Source organism: Cucumis sativus, chromosome 6 (genome assembly GCF_000004075.3).
Source record: "Cucumis sativus cultivar 9930 chromosome 6, Cucumber_9930_V3, whole genome shotgun sequence".
NCBI classification, from domain to species: Eukaryota; Viridiplantae; Streptophyta; class Magnoliopsida; order Cucurbitales; family Cucurbitaceae; genus Cucumis; species Cucumis sativus.
Window position 1 is genome coordinate 11,633,996 of NC_026660.2, and position 21,468 is coordinate 11,655,463.

Consider the following 21,468-nt stretch of genomic DNA (forward strand, 5'->3'; position numbering starts at 1 on the left):
GATGTGATTGAAGTGATAGGTGGGGTAGTGGTAAGTAATTGGTATTTTTGTGACATTATTTATTTTGGATTGGGAATTTGAAAAATAATGTAGTCTTGGGGTCTACAATATTTTTTTTATTTCAAAAAATGAACCTAAAAGAGAGCTTATGTTTCAGCTTTTTGGATACATAAGTTTTTTGTTTTCTAATTTAATTAGCATTAGAGTTATTTACAAGGTTTCCAATTTTTATCTACCAGTCAACATTTTTTTTAAACAAAATGAATCAAATCACTCTACAAACACAACCAACTATACCTAAAACCCTCAATTCCACATTCTCCTTATATCATACAGAAATGATACAATATAATGACCAAAGATTTCAAAAATGTAGGTCTAATATTAATATTAATGAGACTGAAATAGGAATGGGTTAATTTAACTATGAATATTTTTACATTTGTTTTATAATATTTCTATCAAAATTTTATCTCAATCCTCAATTCATATCCATACTTAATATCAAAGGTATAGAGAAATGATTTGAATCGTTTGTCCATATTTTATTTTGATGAGAGGTAGGAAAGAAGAAAAAAGTTCAAACAATCCACTATCGAGTATCATTGTTACTAAATCAAGTAGTCAAAGTCCCTCGTAGTTTTTAGAGGAATAGTAGTTGGTAGCAAGAAGGTTTAAATTTTCAATTTAAAGAATGAAAAAACAAGGTTGCATACTAGTATGATATATTTTAAACTTTGTGTCAAAGTAACTTTAGCTTAGTAATCAACATGAACTACCATTTTAGAGGAAGGTTGGATGCCATTTCAAAGAATCAAACACAAAACAATTCCTGAACAAGTTTCTTTTATCGTTATATTACAAAATGGAGAGGAAAAAAAAAAGGTTAAAACAAGTTAACAAATATGATTAACATTAACATCTAATTACTGAATAGAAAATAAATAAAACAAAAAATGTGAATAATTTGATTATAGTTCCAAGAAGGAAGAAACAGAGCATTAAGAAGTTAGCCACAATAATCAAGTAAGACACCTCGTTATCATTTATATTTCTGATACTTTCTTTCCCTCACACTGCCCTTTGGAGACCACTCTTGAACTTCACCATACAAAATGGGTATTCATTTCAATAGCCACCATCCAATACATTGGAACTTTAACCCATAAAAGTTGTTAAATTGTGATTTTTGTCTCTTGGCCTCCAACTTCCCAATCCAACCAAGACAAATCCTAAAGCATCACAGAAAATCATGGTCGTTAATATATTCATATAAAAATTGTAGAAAAATAAAAGCTTGATGTCCAAATTTCATGCAGTGATAAAATGTTAAACTAATCATTCTCTGAATTCAAGGTCTGAGTTTCAACCTGAATAATAATTCCAGTGACTATTTCACATTTAAAAATGATATGTTTTTCACATCCATCCATCTCTAAACTTACTTCAATTTTACAAGACAAACCATTTGGTCAAACTACATGAATTTAATCCACACATTTATTGAAACTCTTTTTCTTTTAACCTCTGAGTCATTTATTGAAACTCTTTTTTTTTTCTACCACTAGATCAACATGATTTATTTCTCTCTACAATTTCTTATTCATGGTTTTTTTTTCTAGATAAAAATTTGATCATAGCCAATTTAGTTTTTGAAAACTTGTTTCAGTTTTCAATAAGTGGATTTGGTTTAAAAGGTATCAAATTATTACCAAACTGCAACCAGTTTTCTATACAAATGTGAAAAGTTAAAGGGTTGATATTCCATAAAAAAATTAAATTACCAATTAAGTCTCAAAATTTGAGTTTCAGAACAATTTGGTCTAGAAATTTTCAAATTACAATCTTAGTTTCCAATTACAATATTAGTTTCCAAGCTCTCAAATTTTATAAAATTTACAAATCCAATTTTTCTTAAAAATTTTATAAAATTTACAAATCCAAATTTTCTTAAAAGTTTAAGGTTATGTTAGAAGGTATTTGACAACTTAGGTAATTTGAAATTTAGTTTAAGGCTCTGGTAGAAGGGAGAAATTAGTTTACAAAATTTTTCAATTTATTAGAAATCTACCAAACATAAAATTGAGTTCATACACCTAGTAAGCAAGAGATTGAAAGATTAGGGACATTAATGATTTCCAACGTTCAAGAACCAAATAAGAATATTCAACTTTGCACAAATTATGTACAGTAAAACAGTGAACTGCCAAAAGCTTTTAGCTCAATAGATATGAAGAAAGCCCCAAAACGACGCTGAATATGGTCTCAACAAGAAGTGGATCCAGATAGCTAAGCACTATTAACCACATTTCTTGGAGTGAAATGACAACCAAGAAAACAGGATAAAGAAAAGGTTGGTCTTCTGAAGAACTTAGCCTCAAAACAAATGCAAAATTAATTCAGGCTTATAACAATCTGACCCAGAAATAGATCAGAACCTGAAACTGGGAGAGAGTCCTTTTGCAATCAGATTTATGGGTCCCTTTGGCCCTTTGGCCCTATGGCCCTTTACCTTTTTTTTTTCTTTTTTTTTTTTTTTTCTGGTCTGAAGTCACCAAAGAGGATAGAAGAAAAGAAGAATCAAATAAGAACCCTCGAGTCTACTTTATAGGTTTATAATATAAATATTTGGGGTGAGCTATTAGAAACCAACAAAGGGAATCAATCACTCCTGGAATGAACAGCAAAATTGGGCAGAAACTGACTTATCTAAAATGGACCATCTGTTTACTGCAGTTCTTCAGACTGACCCAAACACAGTTTAGAAAAATATTCAGCAACGAAAATAACTTCACGAAGATATTACCTACAGTGATTGTATTGTAAGATGCAAATTATTGGGGATTCTATAGAAAAGATTCTCACCAGTAGTGGTAGCAAACGATTGTTTCCTTTTGGGCTATCCTACTTGCTTCAAGTACTTCCATGTGTGCTCTGTGACACGAGGGAAAGTTTGAATATATATCTTATCATGAAACCAAACTTAAAATTAGATAAATAAAGTGTAAAAAATAAAAATTTTGTAGCTTACCAATTACGATTGATGGGGCAAAAAATGTAGTATCTTAACCTATCAATATGTAGTAGAAAAGAATTTACATCCCAAGGTTCATCAGACAGCTTCAAAAAATTTAAGCATCAGCCTTGGGCTGCTGCATATTCATCTGTCAAAAGGGGAAATGAAAGTAGATTTTAACCTTGACAGAAGGAGGACCAAGAAAAGTAAAAGGAAGAAAATTGAATACACACAATTGCATCTCACACACAGTTCTATCACATACTAATCTGCAGTTTTCAGTGACTGAAGGTTGTCAAAATAATAATACCTTTGTTTAATGTAAATATTGTTATTTCCTTTCTGCATTATATCCTCGTGAGGTACAACAAATGATGACTCTGAAATAATTTCAGCAGCTAGTTCACCTGTCTGAGGAGAGCTCTTAATAGAGCTATGGCAAAGCTCTGAATTGTCAACATTGTTACCTGTGCCTGGAAACTTTGGCATATTAACATCCTTGGTTGAATGATAATTGGCTTCCTTAGATGTAGAAAAATGCGGTGTATCACCAGCATCCATTGCACCACAAATCTGGGTATTTGTAACTTCATTGATTGCATCAGATAAATGCAGGTCATCAACATCCTTAGGTGCGACGCATAGCTCAGCTTCATCAAGTTTAATATCAGCATGGGTTAACTCAGCCATATTTCCCCCAGCAGCATTATGTATCATGTCAGAATGGTCAACCCCTATGTTGGCCTCACATAACTGCATACTATCATCCTCATCAACTTCATGAATCAGCGGTAAATGATCAACCTCCGAGTCAACAGAACATAACTCTGGATGTTCCATATCTCTATTCATGTGATGGAGTTGTAATTGATCAACCTCAATGGCAGAATCACAAAAATGAGACTGATCATCTTCACTAACTGCAGTGTATTGCAATTGGTCCTCCTTCCTTATACGTTTTCCTGTACCCTTCCTTCTGACCCTCTCTTTTCCCCTAATTCGTTTACCAAGTTCGATCTGGGGAATGGAGGACAATATAATTGGACCTCCAACTTGGTCTCTTAAACATTCATGTGCAATGTATCTTATCCTTGAAATCAGATCAATTTGCTGCTGATCCAACCCCTTGGTTGAGAATGTATCTGCTATATGTGCAATATCCCTCAAACCAGCATTCTGTTAAAACTTTAAAAGATTAAAACTAAACAACAGATTCAAGTTTCATAACAATCAAAGAATTATGACCTTACCGTCCTTTGAAACTCAGATGACAGAGATATAGGCCTCCCAACAAACCTACGAGTAATTTTCAGGTACCACTGCATGTATTCATTTTCATCCACACTATCATCACCATCAACAATCTGGAGTCCACGGTCTCTCCATTCATTAAGTTCAACTTCCATTTTTGCTGATAGGTCAACTCCTCCATCAACACCCCTGCTTTTTCTTTCCCACCGTGGAACATCTTCTGGGATTCCCTGAAGCATACCATACTGCCTTAAGCAACGGCTAGGTAGATGTCTCTCTGCCTTATCGAAGCATATCAACATGGTCTTCGCCCTCCCAAGTATCAAAGAGCTTTTAATGTTTTCTGGAATTAGCATACTATCCATATTTCTATAAGGTAGCCACTCCACCTATAGGAAAAGGTTATAAACATACTCACATTTGGGTGGAATTACAAACAACACACAGCTGAATCTAAGATGAAAAATGAAGGATATACAGAAATTACATCGCAAGGTTTCAAGGAATCCAAAGCCTTTCGGTAAAATACTACATCACGGTTTGCTGTTGGACCACTTTGTTTGCCCTTCCATCTAAGCACAAATGGAAAGCGATTATGCATTGGATCATGATTTAGCTTTGGACGCCCAATATTAAGGTGAAAATAACTCCAACACTGGAAAGTGAAAAAAAAAAAAAAAAAAGAGGACATTTTTATTAAACAAAATAGTAATGCAGCTAAAAAGATAAACAGATCATAACGGAAGTAGGGGATAGGAAGAGGAGAGAATCAATAAATTCAGGTAACCTGCAGTAAGGTTAGGCAACCACTGATGGTACTTTGTGATCTCAAGGAAGCATTCCCAAGAGCTCTGTACAAAAATGATAAAGCAGCTGCTCCCCAAGCAAACTTCCCACACTGGTCAAAATTCTCAAACAAAGGAAGGTACATGACTGGTACTTTATTCCCAGTTGTAGTGGAGAAGATTGTACTGCCTACAAGGTAAAGAAGGTAAGCACGTGTATGGCGTTCAACAATTTCCATTGGAGCATCTTCATAGCACCGAGAAAAGAACTCTTTCAACCAACTAAGCTTAACCATTCCACCACTCGTATAGCCAGGATCTGGTGCTCTGCCTAGATACCTCTCGCATATAGAGTGGCAAGTTGTATATGTTAGACCAATAACAGGGTCTCCATCAATTGCAAGTCCAAGTAAGAGGGCAACATCTTTCAGGGTAACAGTCAATTCTCCAACATTCAAGTGAAAGGTATTTGTTTCTCTTCTCCACCTCTCAACCAAAGCAGAGATTAGTGGGTTATCCAGACTAATAGCAGGAATCAATCTCAAATACCCAAATCCGGCTCTCTCAACTAGTTCAATTTGCTTGGCTGTAAGTGTCCACTGATCAAGCTTGGAAGTGTGCTCGTGACACCTAAGTGCACCACGCTCCTGTTCATGCATTAGTTCGATTGTACCACAATTAATAACCCTGAAAATAAATTTTGAAGTACAGCATACAAATGGAATATTGATACGATAATCATAAATTAGGAATTTTTCAATTTACCCCCAAAACTTTGGAGGTTGTATCAATTTAAACCTGAACTTTTGTAAGTGTATCAATTAACACGCTCCTTCAAACTTAGATCATATTAAGACTATATTTAAAAATTGTCCATGGATTCGATTCTTACACAAATCTTTAGTGTTATTCAAAAGTTAGATTATCAAAAAAATAGATGATTAGAATTGATGTATGGACAATTTTCAAAGGAAATCTTACTTAAGAGTCTAAATTAATTCATTTGTGAAAGTTTAGGAGTTTAATGGATAAAATTAAAATCACAAATGATGTTTATCCAAATAGAACATCATGGAGGTGGTAAATTAATACATTTATGAAAGGAGTATGTAAATTGATACAATTAGTAGTTCAGGGTTTGAATTGATACCACCCCCAAAGAGTTTAGGGATGTAATTGATAGTTTCCTAATAACTTTTATATGATTACAAACTGCACCTGCCCATCCCAAACTGCTGAGGACACATGCTTCTCTTGGTCATACAGAACCGAGCTCTCAATTGGTCCAGGATTGGTCCCATAAGGATCCACTAATGATACTTCCATCGCTCCTACTGATTGGAACAACATAATGAAAGAAAAACAACACCATTTAACTTAAACTCCAACATTGACAAGCTTACATGACATTTCAGATTTGACTATACCACACAATTAAAAAAACAGAAAGGACTAACCCCAATCCCAGCTTGATCATATTTTGCACAAATATGGACGGAACATATTAATGCCCTCAAGTCCTGATCAACTTTATATACAATATCAAGAAAACTTCACCTAAACTAAAAGAAACGTGCACAAACATGATCAATCAAGACGTAACAGCTTTCCAGCTCAAGTAACTAACCCTTGAACAAAAACTAACAATGCTACATTAAACTACGGTACAAATAAAAGAAAGCTGCAAACTTAACAATTCTTGATTCCTATGTAAATTCCCTTTCCATATATTCCATCTTCATTTAAAAAAGAAGGAAAGAAAAACTGTAATCGACCCACTAAAGATATCAGAGTATTACAGATTGTCAGCATCATCATCCAATCAATAACAAAAACATAAATGTAAAGAAAATCCGTTTTCATGAATCATTAGTCATTAGTCAAATCCTGATCTCCAGAGAAAAAGGAGAAAAAAAGAGAAAAAAGAAAATGAGTTAGTTGATTGAGAATTCATAAATTGGTTTTGGCGGGCGAAGGATTGTTAGTTGAATGGAATAATGGATGAGAAGGAAGAGATAGAAAGGAATTAAGGGAGAGGGAAATGATAAAACCCTAAGGAAGGAATTTGAGAGAGTGAGGCGATTGAATTGAATATAAATGGTGTGGGGGAAAAGAAACAGGGAAAAGGATTTGAAAAAGAAAAAGAAAAAGGAGGGATGAACCTGGTGAATGATGTTTAAGGCCAAAACGACGACGGAGAAGACGACCTTCGAACCGAAATGGGAAAAAGAAAAAAAAAATGAAAAACCCTCGAAACGACGAGAACAATGTCGTAGGATGATAGGTACTCACCCTAATAACATTTTTCTTTTTAATAATTATTCTTATTTCTTAATTTTTATTTTTTTCTTTCTTTTCCTTTTTTCATATGCTATTTTGGGGGTGGGAATGCCACGTGGAAGAGTCAGAAGCTTCCAACCAATGTTAAAAAAGTAAGTAAGTTAGGTTTTTAATAACCGATCAGGATTTTGTTCTTTTTCTTTTTTTTTCCTTATGATTTTTAGTTATAAATATTTTATTAAATAGATATTTGTTATCTAATCAAGTCTAGTGTCCATCGCCACTTCTCATTCTCTTAATCATCCAATACATTTGACATTTGTTTTGAAGACATTATCTTTAATCATCAACAAATACTTGTTACTTTTTCTATAAACAGATAGGTTGGATGGATTTGTAAAAACACGCCAACATTCAAGAATTCCAAACAATTTGGAGAAAGTGAATTTTTTTTTAACTTTTAATTTCTTATTTATTTCTTTCTTTATATACATTATATTTTTTTCAATTTTTGTATTCCAGTTGTGCCTTGTTTTTACAAGAATTATAATTTTTTTAAAAATCAATATGATTTATTGTATTTTTAACCAAATTTTAATAAAAACAAATAAATTCTTAAAAACTATTTATTTTAGTATTAGAATTTTAATTTCATTTTTGACAATGTGTGATAAAAAGCATAAAATGAGTATTATTGAGGCTGGATTTTAGCCTACTTAAGAGAACCCATGGGAGAGCCTAAGTGAGTTTAGAGAGAACTCGAAGAATCCATGAGGTAAGCCTGAGATATACCTTAGAGGTCGAGTTGTAAAGACTAGCTCGAAGTAGCTAAGAGAGGAAAATGAAAAATATCAAAATAGGTTTTTTTTTTTAAAAAAAAACTATTTTACATATAATTAAATAAATATTTATTTATATTTATATGAGACATTTTTAAAAATAGCAAAATAAACTAAAATATTTACAAGCTATAGCAAAATTTTGGATTGTATCATTGGTAGTCTTCTTTCACTATAATATATCAATGACTATCAAATTTGCTATAGGTTGTAAACATTTCGTAAAATTTGATATTTTTTAAACTTTTGGTATGAGATGACATAAAGATAAGCGAGTCGAAATGAAGGTTGTCATTGATGTAGAGAGTGTTGGAGTTGATGCCCTAAATCTCGTGGTCTTATAGTTTGTAATTGTATATATTATACAAACTTTTTATTTATCTAATTAAATAAAGTGTTTTGTTTTATTTGACATTTAATTGCATTAACCCCAAAAAACCAACAAACTAACATCCTAAGCTATTTGATGAGTTTTGAACTGTATGTAGAGACATATACATTAATCAATGTTTGAGATCAGCTTAAAGGTTGAGGTCGAGGAATGTATTCCTCATCCCCAGCCTCGTGTTGCCAACGGGAAAATTTTTTTCCCCACTTCATTCCTCATTTCCTATGTGTATTCGGGGGTTCCCTGCCCCATTCGGGATGGGTCCTCGTGGGCCCCGATCGAAAAATGGCAGACCATGCACAACAAATGGAAGAGATAAAGAAGATGATCAAGGAGATGAGTCGGACACAGAGCGGCCCGTGATCACTTGGGGTATGCCTTTTTCAATATTTAATTTGTTTAATTTTGCATGCGTTATTCTAATTATACTTTTATGTCATTTGTAGGTTTAGCGTCCGTAACTACAGCCCACTAGAGCATTAGCTTTTGGGGTTTTTTTATTAATGTATTTGTTTTGAATTATATAATTGTTTTTTTGTATTGAACATATTTCATATATATTGTTTTGCAATTGATGAAAACATTTTCATTTTCTTCATTTTCGTGCAAATTTTACTACGTTGGGGCTTAGTTAAATTAACTAAAGAATTGATAAAATAAATAATAAAAAATAATATTTAAAGTCTTCCCCAACGCACACATCACAGAAGCCTTATGCGACACTACGTCATAAAAGCCGTCTACGACGTAACGTGGTGAAAGTCGTCTGTGACGTGCTACAGCGTGTGCCTAGGAAATTTTCCCCATCCTCGACGTGATTCGTGTAAGGGAAAGTATCTCTGACGTGCTTTTTCCAACGTGTCTCCTATGTCAAGGGAAACCTTATTTCTTGTAGTGTCGTAATTCTGAACCAGCTAACCATTGTCAAACACTTGCTCTACCTATCTTAAGGAGCTATAAGCTGAATGACCATCTAATGACTGAAAATTCTTGTCGTCAATTTATTCCATCATTGACAAGAGACTTAGGCACCACTGTGACCGAAATTGTTTCAGAAACTGGAGATGGCGCATCTTCAAGCTTTTTATCTAACACAGTAGTTAATCTTGAATTCGATAAATGGGTTACAATCTATTTGTTTCTACTCGGATGACTGTACAACTCCATGACTCTTGAGGATGTTATTCAACTAATAGGATTGAATAATGCCAAAGACTTGTGGGAAGCAACAAAAGAACTCTTAGCATTCAATCAAGGGCAGAAGAAGACTAGATTTTTCAAACTATTCGAAAAGGTAACCTAAAAATGGAAGATAATTTACGTACTTTGAAAACAAGTGCTGATAATTTGGGGCCAATTGGTAGTCCAATTCCCTTACGGTCTCTTAATTCTCAAGTTTTGTTGGGCTTAGATGAGATTTATAATCAAGTGATTGTTGTTATTCAAGGAAAACCTTATATCTCTTGGCTTTTGATATGCAGTCTAAATTGTTGAATTTTTATAAACGTCTTGAACACCAAAACTCATATAAAAATACTAGAAATATTGTTCTAAAAAGATAGCTTATATATGAAAATATAAGTGTTCAATAACGATCAAATGAATTTTAGTAGTTATAAGATTAGTTTTTAAAAAAAAAACAAATGATTTTAAGTAATCTTAATTGATCCAATTATCTAACCAACTTCAACTTTTTTTCGATATGAAATTGAGTTGATATGAATCAAAGAAGTAGATGCATTAAATGAAGTAAAGTGAAGAATTAAAAAGATCATCCTTTGAAACAAAAAGAATAAAACCAGTTTGAGACTCTTAAATGGTTTCAAAATTATGTTGCAGTGATGTGAATGGCAAGGATTTTAAAATATATGATGATAATTAATTGTATTTTCAGTTTTGTCCTTTTATATGTTTTTTATGTTACATTTACATGATAGGTAATTTTGGTCATAAAATGTAAGAGTTGTAACCTTTTAAACGCCTCAGAGAATGTCTATCCTTATATTTTAAGGCCTATACAATGTCATGTGATTTGTCAAAAAGAGAAACGTTGAAAAGATAGTAAAAAGAGCACTTGAGGTTTCTGTACCCTGGAGCTATGTTTGTTTTGCAATTTTATGAGATTTAGATTGCATATACATAATTATTCAAACTCAACTTCATCAATCTTGTTTGTAGAGTGATTCAAAAATCAAAAGATCGATGAGAACCACAAGCTTAATTCAATCCATGGATAGCAATATAATTCTGGAGCTCTTGAGTACGAGATCTAAAAATATCTTGTTCATCAACAAATTTGCTAGATCCAGATCCCAGAAGGCTAAAGGTGGAGAAGTCTCAACATTACAGTTGCAACTTATTCTAAATTACTATCAGCAATAAAATATAATACAGTACAACACAGGAAATGTGTGATATTCAAATCAAGTGCTGACCGCTATAATACCCTTCCCCCAAAAAAAGGTAAAAAGTGACAAGAAAGAAAGAGAAGAAAGAAAGAGAAGAAAGACCACGCTTGGCCAGAAAATTAAGGAAATTTCCCACTTCCTAGTAATAACTACACAAGTCAGTGGCAAAATAATTAATGACTATTGTATGTTAAAGAATGAACAGAGATTGTTACTGCATTTGCCATTTTGGCACCAGCTTCTTAAGTGATTCCTGTATAACGTAAACTTTTGGTGTAAAAGCAGTTAATGTTAGTTATTGAAAGAACTGGAAGAAGTTTGCATAAGCCATAGGCTTCACGTCCGGATGTGGCTGCATGACCGGAGAAAATCAACAGTTAAACCACACTACCCTGAAGATGTAAGAGTCGAGAGCAAGGGAGAAAGTTATAGGAATGAGAAAGAGGATGGAAAAACTGACCACGGCAGAGAATGTAACAATGTTTGGCTTCATATCGGGTGTTTCAAAACGAATAAAAGCACCTTTATTACCCATCTGCAATACGAAGATAGCATATCAATGTCAATCCAACTACGAATTTGAGCTATAAATCTCATGGTTACGAGTCATAATGTCAATCAAACTACAGATTTAAATTATATATCTTGTGGTTGTGGTTACTAGTACACTCGTATGTCAGAGCAATCAATAAAACAATGGATTAGTGCACACTCATTTAAAAGCCAAAGACTGCAGTAGCATGCCGAGTAAAACAAACTTCAAAGAGTTGCTACAAGAGGGAACAAAGAATTGTCACTTCTACTTCTAGAGAGTTATTTTTAACAACATTCACAAGGCAAGAGGGATCAAGGGGTGCACTAAGACATCTCAATTAGGTTGAACTTCTGCCAAAGAAAAGCTACACGACAGCAAACTTTCATAGTGCTTGTTTCCCTTTGTATCCAGAATAATGAAAGCTCAAATTCAGCCTAGTTTCTAAGGCACGTCAGCCTGATGACACTTGCTAGGGTTTTGTTTTTTCTCCTCTTGTTGGCTTTTAACTTTCAGTCTTGTGGGTTGACAAGTAGAGCAATCAACTCCAAGTTGTAATTTGAATTGTACTAATCTCATTTACAATATTCATATACTTTAAAGAAAATATCTTACTTGATCACAGTAATTTGGAGCAGAAAATATGGTGATGAGTTTACCATCATGCGCAATTTCATACCCTTCATCCTTCACCTCGTGAGATCGAACGAGTAAGTCTGTGGTTTCAGACTTTCAGTATAGAATCCTCAAATTTTAAAATGAAGAATCTGCGCAGAGGCATCAAGCCAAGCCATAAAATTACATGACAAATACCTAATTTATTGTCCTCCAAAAATCTTTTTGTTACGTCTGCACCAAAGGAAAGACCCACACCACGTTTACTAGGGCCTCTTCCAGGATAAGGCTGAGGATCACTCCATAGCATATCGCTCATTAATCCTGAAGAGAAAATGGACAGGGACCTAGAAATTCACTACTTCAATATGGAAAGGCAATGATTTCACTTTATAATGCCTTTGGGTTGATTAAAACAAAAGTAAAGGTAGTTCAAATACCACAACAAAAGAAATTAATTGTTATCAAAAAATGATGGACCAACTAACAAGTGATTAGCAGAAATCTTTTGTGCAAAATTTTAATCACCACATCCATTTCAATGTAACTCAATTTCAAACATAAATGCAAAGAACACAGGAAAAGATATCAAATGATCAACTTTACCTTTTTCTGGAGGTTCACAAAAACGGTTTATCATTCTAATGTCAGAGAGTTTTACCCCATCAACGCTGAAAAGGCCTCCATGAACGACAAAAACCTTCTCATTCAATACATAAGCCAAAGGCAAACAACAGAATACTTCTGCAAACAGTTCTACAAATGTTCCATTCAGCTTTGTCTTAACCTCGCCTTCAAAACCATACATTTTGTTCATAGTCTTACTTTCATGATTTCCTCTAGAGAGATGTATAGCTGAATAAGAAAAAGTGGATTGATTAGACTAGAATTTACTGATCCGTCCTTAAAAACATGAACATAAACCCAACAACTAAAAGTACCAGAAAAAGGTTTGATGAACAACTAAAAGTAGATTGTATTATAGTGATCAACCTCCATAGAAAGCGTGCAACATATATAAAGGAAACAAAACAACTGGTCAAACCTCTTAATCTTATAATATTTGCTAGAGGTGAATATGTGGGTTCAACTTCAGATACAAAAATGGAGGCTCCTAACCAATTGGGATTCTATTCAATTTACCTGATGGAGACATGCATTTAACTGCAAACAAGGTCAGAATGACCTCCAAAGAAAACGATCCCCTATCCACGAAGTCCCCATTAAACAGATATGGATTATCTTCTGAAGGCAGACCATTCAGCTCAAAAATATTTAAGAGATCATAAAACTGCAAGCATCAAAAGATGAAACATAAATGAAACTGCAAAAGACTTAATTAGAGATATATGGGAGTTTTATCATATATTAGTATGGTTATTAGAAGGGGCAAATTAGTGAATAGCTAGTAAGTTGGTTAGGGTTTTAGCTATAAATAGGAGTGGATTGTGAGGAAGAGTGTGAAGTATTTTGTGGGATGTTCATAGTTGGGAATTTGGGAGAGTCCAGCCCTCTCAAAAGGCTAGGGGTTATCTAGTTAATCGTTCTTATGATCTTATAGCATATTTTCAATATATTTCTCCACAATCCTATCCTTTTAGTGTTCTTGTTGTTTGTTCTTTGTGTTCTTGAGTCCTCTTGTTAGGTGGTATCCTAACCGACGAGCATGGATTAAGGAATTCCAGGTCAAGGTCCATCAAGAATCAGAAAATTTCATAACCTAGGTCTTATGGATTTGTTTGTGTACTAAAAAAACAAAACTATCATCAAATCTAAGAATAATATATGCATTTCTAAAAGAATGTAATACTGACCTGCCCATGGACATCACCACAAACTGTGAGGCGCTTGCCTTCAGGAATTGTTATATCAACTAACGAAGGAAGAGCTTTCAATATTTTTTTTGTTTGCTGGAGAATCTGGAAAACATATCTAAAGAAAAATGTACATCACTAAAACAACTAAGCTCATTAGACATGCTAAATACAGTAACCATCAACTATTATGGAAGGTGCAACACATACCGCCTGTGCAAGGGTTTCTGGTTCTTGAAATTATCTATCATTTTCTTCACAAAATCCAACGTTATGATATCTCCCTCTATTCTTGCTCCAGAATACTGCGGGTCAACATCTACACTTGAGAAAAAAAGATGGAACTATTGACAATGTCCAGCAAAGAAGGTAACTCATAAATCCTCTATTCATGATATAATCTTATGAGAAGAATGAAAATGAACGAACATTGAAGAAAAATTAAATGATGCAAATACTAAATATGCAATAATGAGTTAACTCTAGACCTCTTTTGTTGTCTTTTTCCATCTTTTACACAACATTTTTACAATTTATTACATGACAAAAACCAAATTGATTTGACTGCTTTCCTAATAGGAAATAAAAATCCATTAATAGAACAAACATACTTCTCAGTACTTATGCATTAAAAAGTACAATACGGGTAGAATTCTTGGTGCATTAAATTTTTACTAGGTTTTTTTATTAAAAAAGAGACAGACACAAACAAACACACAAATTCCAAATTCCTTATCCATTATGACTGGATCCCTTGAAGAAAATTTGAAGTTGGAAATACAGTCTAATATAGAGTCTTTGACTGAAAGAGCATTCCTAAAACATGAGTTCATCAATTATCAAATCAAGTTAATGAGTTCTAAATTAAAGGGATTTTGACTATTTCAAGAGAAAAGAAAAGGAAACCTAGAGTCTTTGCATTGATAACACATCCACTGCCCCCCCACCAACGTGTGCCCATGATTATCAGCACCACCACTGCTATTGCAGCTACCACTGTGGCAACTTTTGTGCTAAGAGTTGAAATTGCAATTGCTGTAGTTGCTACTGCTGCTGCTACTATAGCCATTTGGGTTGGCACCGATGTTGAACTTACCCCTATAATGATGAAGTACATAGAAAAATAAAATTTAAACATCCAACTTGCAAAGAGGTTTTGTACTTTTAGCTCGAATGAAATTTATCTTGTCTTGTCCAAGGTTATGATATCTTCAATCAGCTAATAGCTTTGAATATATTTAAAGAGTCATTACAGAATGCAAGGGCATTAAGAAAAACCATAAAAAAGGAGACAAACTAAAGAAAAGACCACCAATCATGTAAAATATGACCTAGCAGATCATTATTAAAAAAAAAAAGTTTTGTAACTGAATGTTGACTAAAATTACAGCATATTTTCATATATTTCCATATTCGAGTGTTTGAGTTTTCAGTGTTATCCTTGAGTGTTCTTGTCAGGAGGTATACTACACATACCTTCTCCTCGAGATACAGCAAACCTCTCTAATCAATGAGAGAAAGGAACAATATTCATCGTTTGGGAATCCATAACAGGCAAAGAAGAATATAGAGAGTAAGGAAAAACATGGAATGAGACCTGGGATAAATGGTACATACGAGGAAAAAGAGAGTAGAGGAGACTATTCACAATAATTTTGCAATACAGTAGAAAGAAGAAAAAGGGAGTAGCTCGTATGGACAAGGGAGAAAGTAGTGGGAGTGAAACCACCTTGGTGGGGACTACAGTTAATTATGGAAGGAAGGAGTTAAAAGAAGTGGAAGGGGAAAAACAAGGGGGTGGAAGTTTTATTCTGGAAAAGTGGGCTGCTGTTCCCTGGAGAGCAGGGAAGGCAGAGGAAAAGTGTTCGGTGTGTTTTAGTTCTTTTGTTTCTGTCTTTACTTAATTTCTGTGTGGTTTTGTGTTTTGTTCTTTGGGATGTTTATTGTGTAAAGACTGTGATTGTGAATTTCCTTGTAAACATTCTGGAAATATATAAAAATACAAGAACACTTTTCCTAGTGTTCTATCACATTTATCCTCCAAGAGAAAGTACCTTTCCTCCTCAACCATACCTTTCCAAGGGTTTCTGGAAGTGCCTTTTAACTCACAATCCATTCAAAAGGGAACGCCACTATTCTAGACCCTTAGATTCCCAAAATCTAAACCACAACATTAATGGGTTTTGTCACCACCTCTCACTTAACTAAATGTATTACACATAAGTTCATAAGAAACTGATTTCTGTTATAGTTGTTAACCAGTATTGTAATTGTTATATTTTTGTTACAAGCAGTTATCTCCTTGTCCTCTGACTTTGTATTCGTTCATTTTGAGTTAATAAAGTTCCCTGATAAACTTTCACATAGCCTGTCTATACTCTTCATAAAATGCAACCCTCCAAATATCTTTCTCAATCTCTTCCAAAACTTGCTTCCCTATATCAAATCTAAATTTCTCAGGCATCAGATTCTATCCTACGAACTAATGATACTACCATCATTTCCAAAACTGATATGCAGTAACTGATTTTACACCAATCCCATAAACCATTGGAACTCAATATTCTGATGATATTCCAGAAACTAATATAAATGTTGGTGATCATTCACATCATTCTACACGTAAAAGGCAACAGTACACTAGGTAAAAAGATTTCCAATGTAACATGACAGCCAAACAAAATATCATTACAAAATCTTATCCTTATCCCTTTGAAGACTACCTAAACTATGATCCATGTTCTCATTCTCATAAGACTTTCCTTTTTAATGTCACCACAGAATATAAGCCTTGTTCTTAACATCAAGCTGCTCCCTTCTCTCATTGGTGACGAACTATACTAGAAAAGTTTCTGCTATGGAAAGAACACATACTTAGACTAATGTTTCCCTCGAAAAAGAACATCATTCTATTGGCTATAAATGGGTCTACCGTGTTAAATACACAGCTGATGGAACAATTGGTTGACAGAATCAATAATAAGGAATTGATTTCTTCGGTACCTTTTCTCCTGTGGCAAAGATAGTGACGGTTAAAAGTTCTTTTGACTTTAGCCACAACTATTAATTGGCCTCTTGTGCAAATGGACGTTAATAATGTGTTCCTAAATGAACTTTCTGAAGAAGTGTATATGTAAATGTCATTGGGAAAATATAGATCACTCAACATGCTAAAGATGGGGAGAAGCTTGTTTGTCGTTTGAATTGACCAATCTATGGTTTGCAACAAGCATTGCAATAATGGTTCACTAAATTTAAGTGCTTCGCAAAGTCACAAATTTGTGCAATCAAAATCTGAATCCTCCTTATTCACCCGTGGCAAAGTACCAAATTTTGTAGCTATCCAAGTATATGTTGAAGACATTATCCTCATTGGACCATTTGTTCAGAAAATGGCTAAAGTAAAGACTAAAGACACTTCACGCCAAAGATCTCAGATCTGTGAAATATTTTCTTGGTCTTGACATCTTGTGATTCAATAATGTCCTTTCCCTTTCTCAAAGAAAATATTGTCTTCAGATATTAGAATACAATGGTCTTTTGGATACCAAACCAGTAAAATTGCCTATGTATCCAAATTTAGCCTCTCTAAAACTTCTGGAAAAATGTTTTTATTTCTTTTTAAGAGAAGTAACGGTTTTCATTTATAAGTAACGGTCATCAAGCAGAAGCATTATAAAATACACTAAAAAATGGAATAAAAATTATTACCTACACGGTGCACATCAATAGAATTGGCCACAGAATCCGTTTCCGGCAATGGAGCTGCAACAGCTTCTTCAGAATTAAGCTTCCCAATTGCTTTCTCACATTCCTTCAACTTCTGGATGGTGTCAGGATCATTAGGACACATCTTCTTGAGCTTCAGTTTATAAAGTAAAAGACATACAAAAAAACACAAAAGTTAATTCCAGGATGCTACAATCCAAGAATGACTTTTAAAATAAGGAATCTTAGTGATAATCCACACAGTATGCAATAAATCTGAAAAATCTCAGTGACAGAATGAATGTCTTCAAATGAAACATGACCAAGGACTAGAATGTCTAAAAGAAAAGAGCCATCTTCGAATTAACTTTTTCCATTTATCACCTGTGTGTTTTTGATAAATTACGACTATAGATGGAAAAAATTAAGAAGCATGGACGAAGTTAAACAGAACTGACGACTCTAACATTCTGCTAGAATAATTCATCTCACGAATTAATAGATTTTCTTATGATAAGTCAAAATGAAGGGATTAGGAAGGAGATCTCACACTTACACTTGCACCTGATGGATACTTTTTTTCCATATGAATACAACGGTCTCGGTTAAAAAAAAAAGTTACCAATACATGAACAAGAGCACGAGGGTATTGTAGTTTAAAAAAATAAGTAATTAATTAATTAAATAATTATAAAATTATCGTGTATGAAGTGCTGTGATCTAACAGTGAAGGAATAACCAGTTATGCAAATTAGTGATAGAAACCAACTAAATTAAATGATATTGAAGGATAAATTGTAAAGAAATTAAATGACAAAGTTCTAAAAATATTTATAAATATAGTAAATATCACAATCTATCTATGATAGAACACAATAGAAGATAGACTATTATCTGTCTCTATCATGAATGATAGAATAGATAGACACAGATAGTAGTCTATCGCGGTCCATTATAGATAGACAGTGATATTTTTGCTATATTTTGTAAATATTTTGGTTCATTATTCTATATTTGAAAATAGCCCTTAAAGAAATACAAGAAATTCCTAGTTGTTTGAGGTACTTGAAGCCACTATCTTGATTTTCAATCCTAAAGCAACTAAAATATTGCTATTGATTATTGGCGCTATGGAGGTGTCAACCTAGTTGATTTGTCCGGATATGCCTCCCGATCCCTCCAGGACTCTCTTGATTAGAATTTCTTTATTACTCTCTTTGAGTAAATCTTTTGTACTTTGAGTTCATATTAATAAAGAAGGTTTTGTCTCTGTTTTTAAAATTAAAAAAAAAAAAAAAAAGATTATTGCCTACCTTCCCTTCCACTCACTTAGTTCTCTCATGATCAAATCCTAAGAGAAAAATCCTTGGCTAATTAAATTTCTAATATGCTTCCCATAATGACAATTCTGACTACCCCACTTTACAATGTCCTCACAACTAGGTAGTTTGTATAACTAACCCAAAACAAAAGGTTATTGTTCATGTAACGTAGCACTCACATTCAAAATAGACTTTACAAAACCAACTTTGATTTCCTTATGGGAAGGAAAACATAAAAGAAATAATAGCCTGCTCTAATATGTAAGTGGATCCGGCTAAAATGACCATAACTCAACTAGCATAGTATACGTACGAAGTTAAAGATTTGATTCCTCTATCCCACATATTGTCAAAAAGAAAAAATTAACAGCACCTGCTGAAAATCTTTAAGTGCTTCTTTAAACTTCCCCATGGCAAGATAAGCAGCACCACGCCTGTAATAACCCTGGTATGACAATATACTAATATATATTCAAATACACATAAATAATAACTTATTAGAAGAAAAGCCATAAATAGCAACCAAAGCTTAATTTTGAAAGTGTGCCTTGGAATATCTAGGATTGACTTCAATAGCTTTTGATGCATCCTCTAGTGCGCTACCATACTCCTCTAGCTTAATGTGTGCAAATGCTCGATTTGCCCAATATATAGCATTCTGATTGTTGAGTTCAATAGCTTGTGTATATAAATCAATAGCTTGAGCATATTTGTGAGCTGGAATTTAAAACAAAGATTAGAACAGCTCACAGACAGAAGGCATATAGCAATAACATCACCAGACATGTAACTATTGATGAAATAGTCTTAATTGAGTGAAAGATAAAATCCACTGCGTGCGTGGATTGTTGTCAGTTATATCATTAAAAAGACAATAAACTGCTCTGTCCAGCCCAAGAACAGTTTCTTTTTCATTTATATCATTGAAGAACGAAAGTCCATGTTATAGAATAAAATAAAATACAACCATCAATTGAAACATATCAGTATAGTTGTAGTAAAAAATGTCTCTCGATAACAACCTAACGAAAAAAAGTCAGTTGGTGTAGGTAATTCTGAGAGTTAAAATCATCGATCACTGAATCACTGATTCTCTTTGTCAATGAAAAGTAAAAAACAAAACAAAACAAATGAAATAATATATAACATGAATAAAAGTGGCATGTGTGTTACCCGCAAATGCTTTATTGGCTCGGCATTTAATTTTTTCTGCCGGCGTAACATTTGAGTTATTGTTACTCATACTGGGCAGTCCCCAATCCCTAGTACGAAGTCAGTTGGGAAGTTAACATTTCATAAGTTCTACAGTTCCTTTCTTTCGTTGGCCCTAACTTGTTCGACATGGTATTCCTCAGCTACAGAAACAACAGGTACCTAGCATCATCACAAACATGAATTCACTTCAATAATGGTAACACGATTCTACTTCTACGGCTACCCCCATTGTACTCGATAGCATTGACGTTATCTAAAGAAAAACTATGTATAAAGAGAACAATTCAATCCAGGATACAAAGTTGAATACAATACAATTAAAGTAACTGAATTGCTTAGACGGATAAAAGCTGCTCTTGCATTCTATTTCACAACGTGTTGTGTTCTGTTTCTGTCGCCGACATGCCTGCGACACGAAGCTACTTCAAACATGTCGAATAATTGGTTTAATTTAATATTCAATTATCCAACAGTATCCGATTGAACATAACAGACAAGGAATTGTTAACCAAAAACTTTCGATCACCATAAAGTTAGTATCAAAGCAGACTATTTATCAAATAACAGAGGATATTTCTTCGCTTTTTTTTTCTGAGGAATCAAAGTGAAATTCAAGAAATGAGGTTAAAGAAACGAATAGAATGAACAGATCAAGTACCTAAATGCGATGCTACTGGAGCAAGGGCTGGAGGTATAGATCTGGGAGATGAACAGATTGAACTGTAGATAGTGTAGCCCTAATTTTTGTATGTAATCTGTATGTTCAAGAGTTGAAGTGTGGCTTGTTAGGGAGGAATTCATTGAGGGAAAGAAGGAGATCCATTGTTAAATAAATATTCTCATACCCTTTTCCTCTCATGGTCTGTTCTCTCTCTTTTATGTCTCTTTCATGTCTTTTCACACATATTCACTACGCTTCTTTTTCTTTTTCTTTTTTTTTGCAAGTTTGTTTAATTAAATTTAGGTGAAATTGTCCCAATGAATTTGTGGATTGAATTACGAAAGAAGACATAATAGGAATAAACATTAAATAGAAAGGAAATAAAAAAATTACCAATTAAATTTAGGTGAAATAAACAGTTACTTTCACTTTCGCACAATCATAAATCATCAATTTATCACAAAACTTTAAGTTAAGTGGTTAAAAGTAAATTTAATATAATATCTAAAAATTGAATAGACAAATTTATAGAGAGAAGAAAAGAAGGCTATTAGTGGCGTTTCACTCGAGAAGGTATGAAGAAAAATTGCAGAAGTTGTGAGGAGGGAGAACGATAAATAAAGATAATATTGTA

General features: G+C 33.6%; 2 protein-coding genes across 8 annotated transcripts; both read right to left on the reverse strand.

Moving 5' to 3' along the window:
* Window positions 1-817: 817 nt before the first annotated feature.
* On the reverse strand, window positions 818-7,355 carry LOC101219646 (protein MAIN-LIKE 2). Of its 6 annotated transcripts, none has more exons than XM_011658799.2 (9): window positions 7,215-7,355; window positions 6,271-6,386; window positions 5,055-5,699; window positions 4,755-4,922; window positions 4,267-4,656; window positions 3,327-4,192; window positions 3,032-3,164; window positions 2,866-2,934; window positions 818-1,232 (listed from the first exon to the last, which is right to left on the reverse strand). In XM_011658799.2, the coding sequence occupies exons 2-7, from the start codon at window positions 6,376-6,378 to the stop codon at window positions 3,161-3,163; spliced, it is 2,181 nt and encodes a 726-aa protein (XP_011657101.1). In that variant the 5' UTR covers window positions 6,379-6,386; window positions 7,215-7,355; the 3' UTR covers window positions 818-1,232; window positions 2,866-2,934; window positions 3,032-3,160. The 6 variants fall into 6 exon arrangements, with proteins under 6 accessions (XP_011657101.1, XP_011657103.1, XP_011657100.1 ...); XM_011658801.2 differs by having other exon boundaries at window positions 6,271-6,383; window positions 7,215-7,315; XM_011658798.2 differs by lacking the exon at window positions 7,215-7,355 and adding an exon at window positions 6,510-7,201 and having other exon boundaries at window positions 6,271-6,383.
* Window positions 7,356-10,776: 3,421 nt separating this feature from the next.
* LOC101219410 (serine/threonine-protein phosphatase 5) lies at window positions 10,777-21,052 on the reverse strand. Of its 2 annotated transcripts, none has more exons than XM_011658802.2 (14): window positions 20,832-21,052; window positions 20,132-20,332; window positions 19,506-19,675; window positions 19,332-19,403; window positions 17,640-17,790; window positions 14,835-15,026; window positions 14,139-14,247; window positions 13,929-14,046; window positions 13,258-13,405; window positions 12,721-12,969; window positions 12,313-12,438; window positions 12,115-12,215; window positions 11,428-11,502; window positions 10,777-11,319 (listed from the first exon to the last, which is right to left on the reverse strand). In XM_011658802.2, the coding sequence occupies exons 2-14, from the start codon at window positions 20,199-20,201 to the stop codon at window positions 11,263-11,265; spliced, it is 1,638 nt and encodes a 545-aa protein (XP_011657104.1). In that variant the 5' UTR covers window positions 20,202-20,332; window positions 20,832-21,052; the 3' UTR covers window positions 10,777-11,262. The 2 variants fall into 2 exon arrangements, with proteins under 2 accessions (XP_011657104.1, XP_011657106.1); XM_011658804.2 differs by having other exon boundaries at window positions 19,332-19,419.
* Between the last annotated feature and the right edge of the window lie 416 nt (window positions 21,053-21,468).

Bases quoted from the DNA above. Each gene is read 5' to 3' on its own strand.
- LOC101219646 (XM_031887299.1), bottom strand. From the start codon at position 6,402: ATGTTGTTCCAATCAGTAGGAGCGATGGAAGTATCATTAGTGGATCCT. The intron at 5,700-6,270 runs GTGCAGTTTGTA...ATGCATGAACAG, and splicing joins CAGCAGTTTGGGATGGGCAG to GAGCGTGGTGCACTTAGGTG. The intron at 4,657-4,754 runs GTAATTTCTGTA...CTTTTCCTATAG, and splicing joins ATTCCTTGAAACCTTGCGAT to GTGGAGTGGCTACCTTATAG.
- LOC101219410 (XM_011658802.2), bottom strand. From the start codon at position 20,201: ATGAGTAACAATAACTCAAATGTTACGCCGGCAGAAAAAATTAAATGC. The intron at 15,027-17,639 runs GTAATAATTTTT...TCATCATTATAG, and splicing joins TATTGATGTGCACCGTGTAG to GGGTAAGTTCAACATCGGTG. The intron at 11,320-11,427 runs GTCAGTTTTTCC...CCGGTCATGCAG, and splicing joins TTGTTACATTCTCTGCCGTG to CCACATCCGGACGTGAAGCC.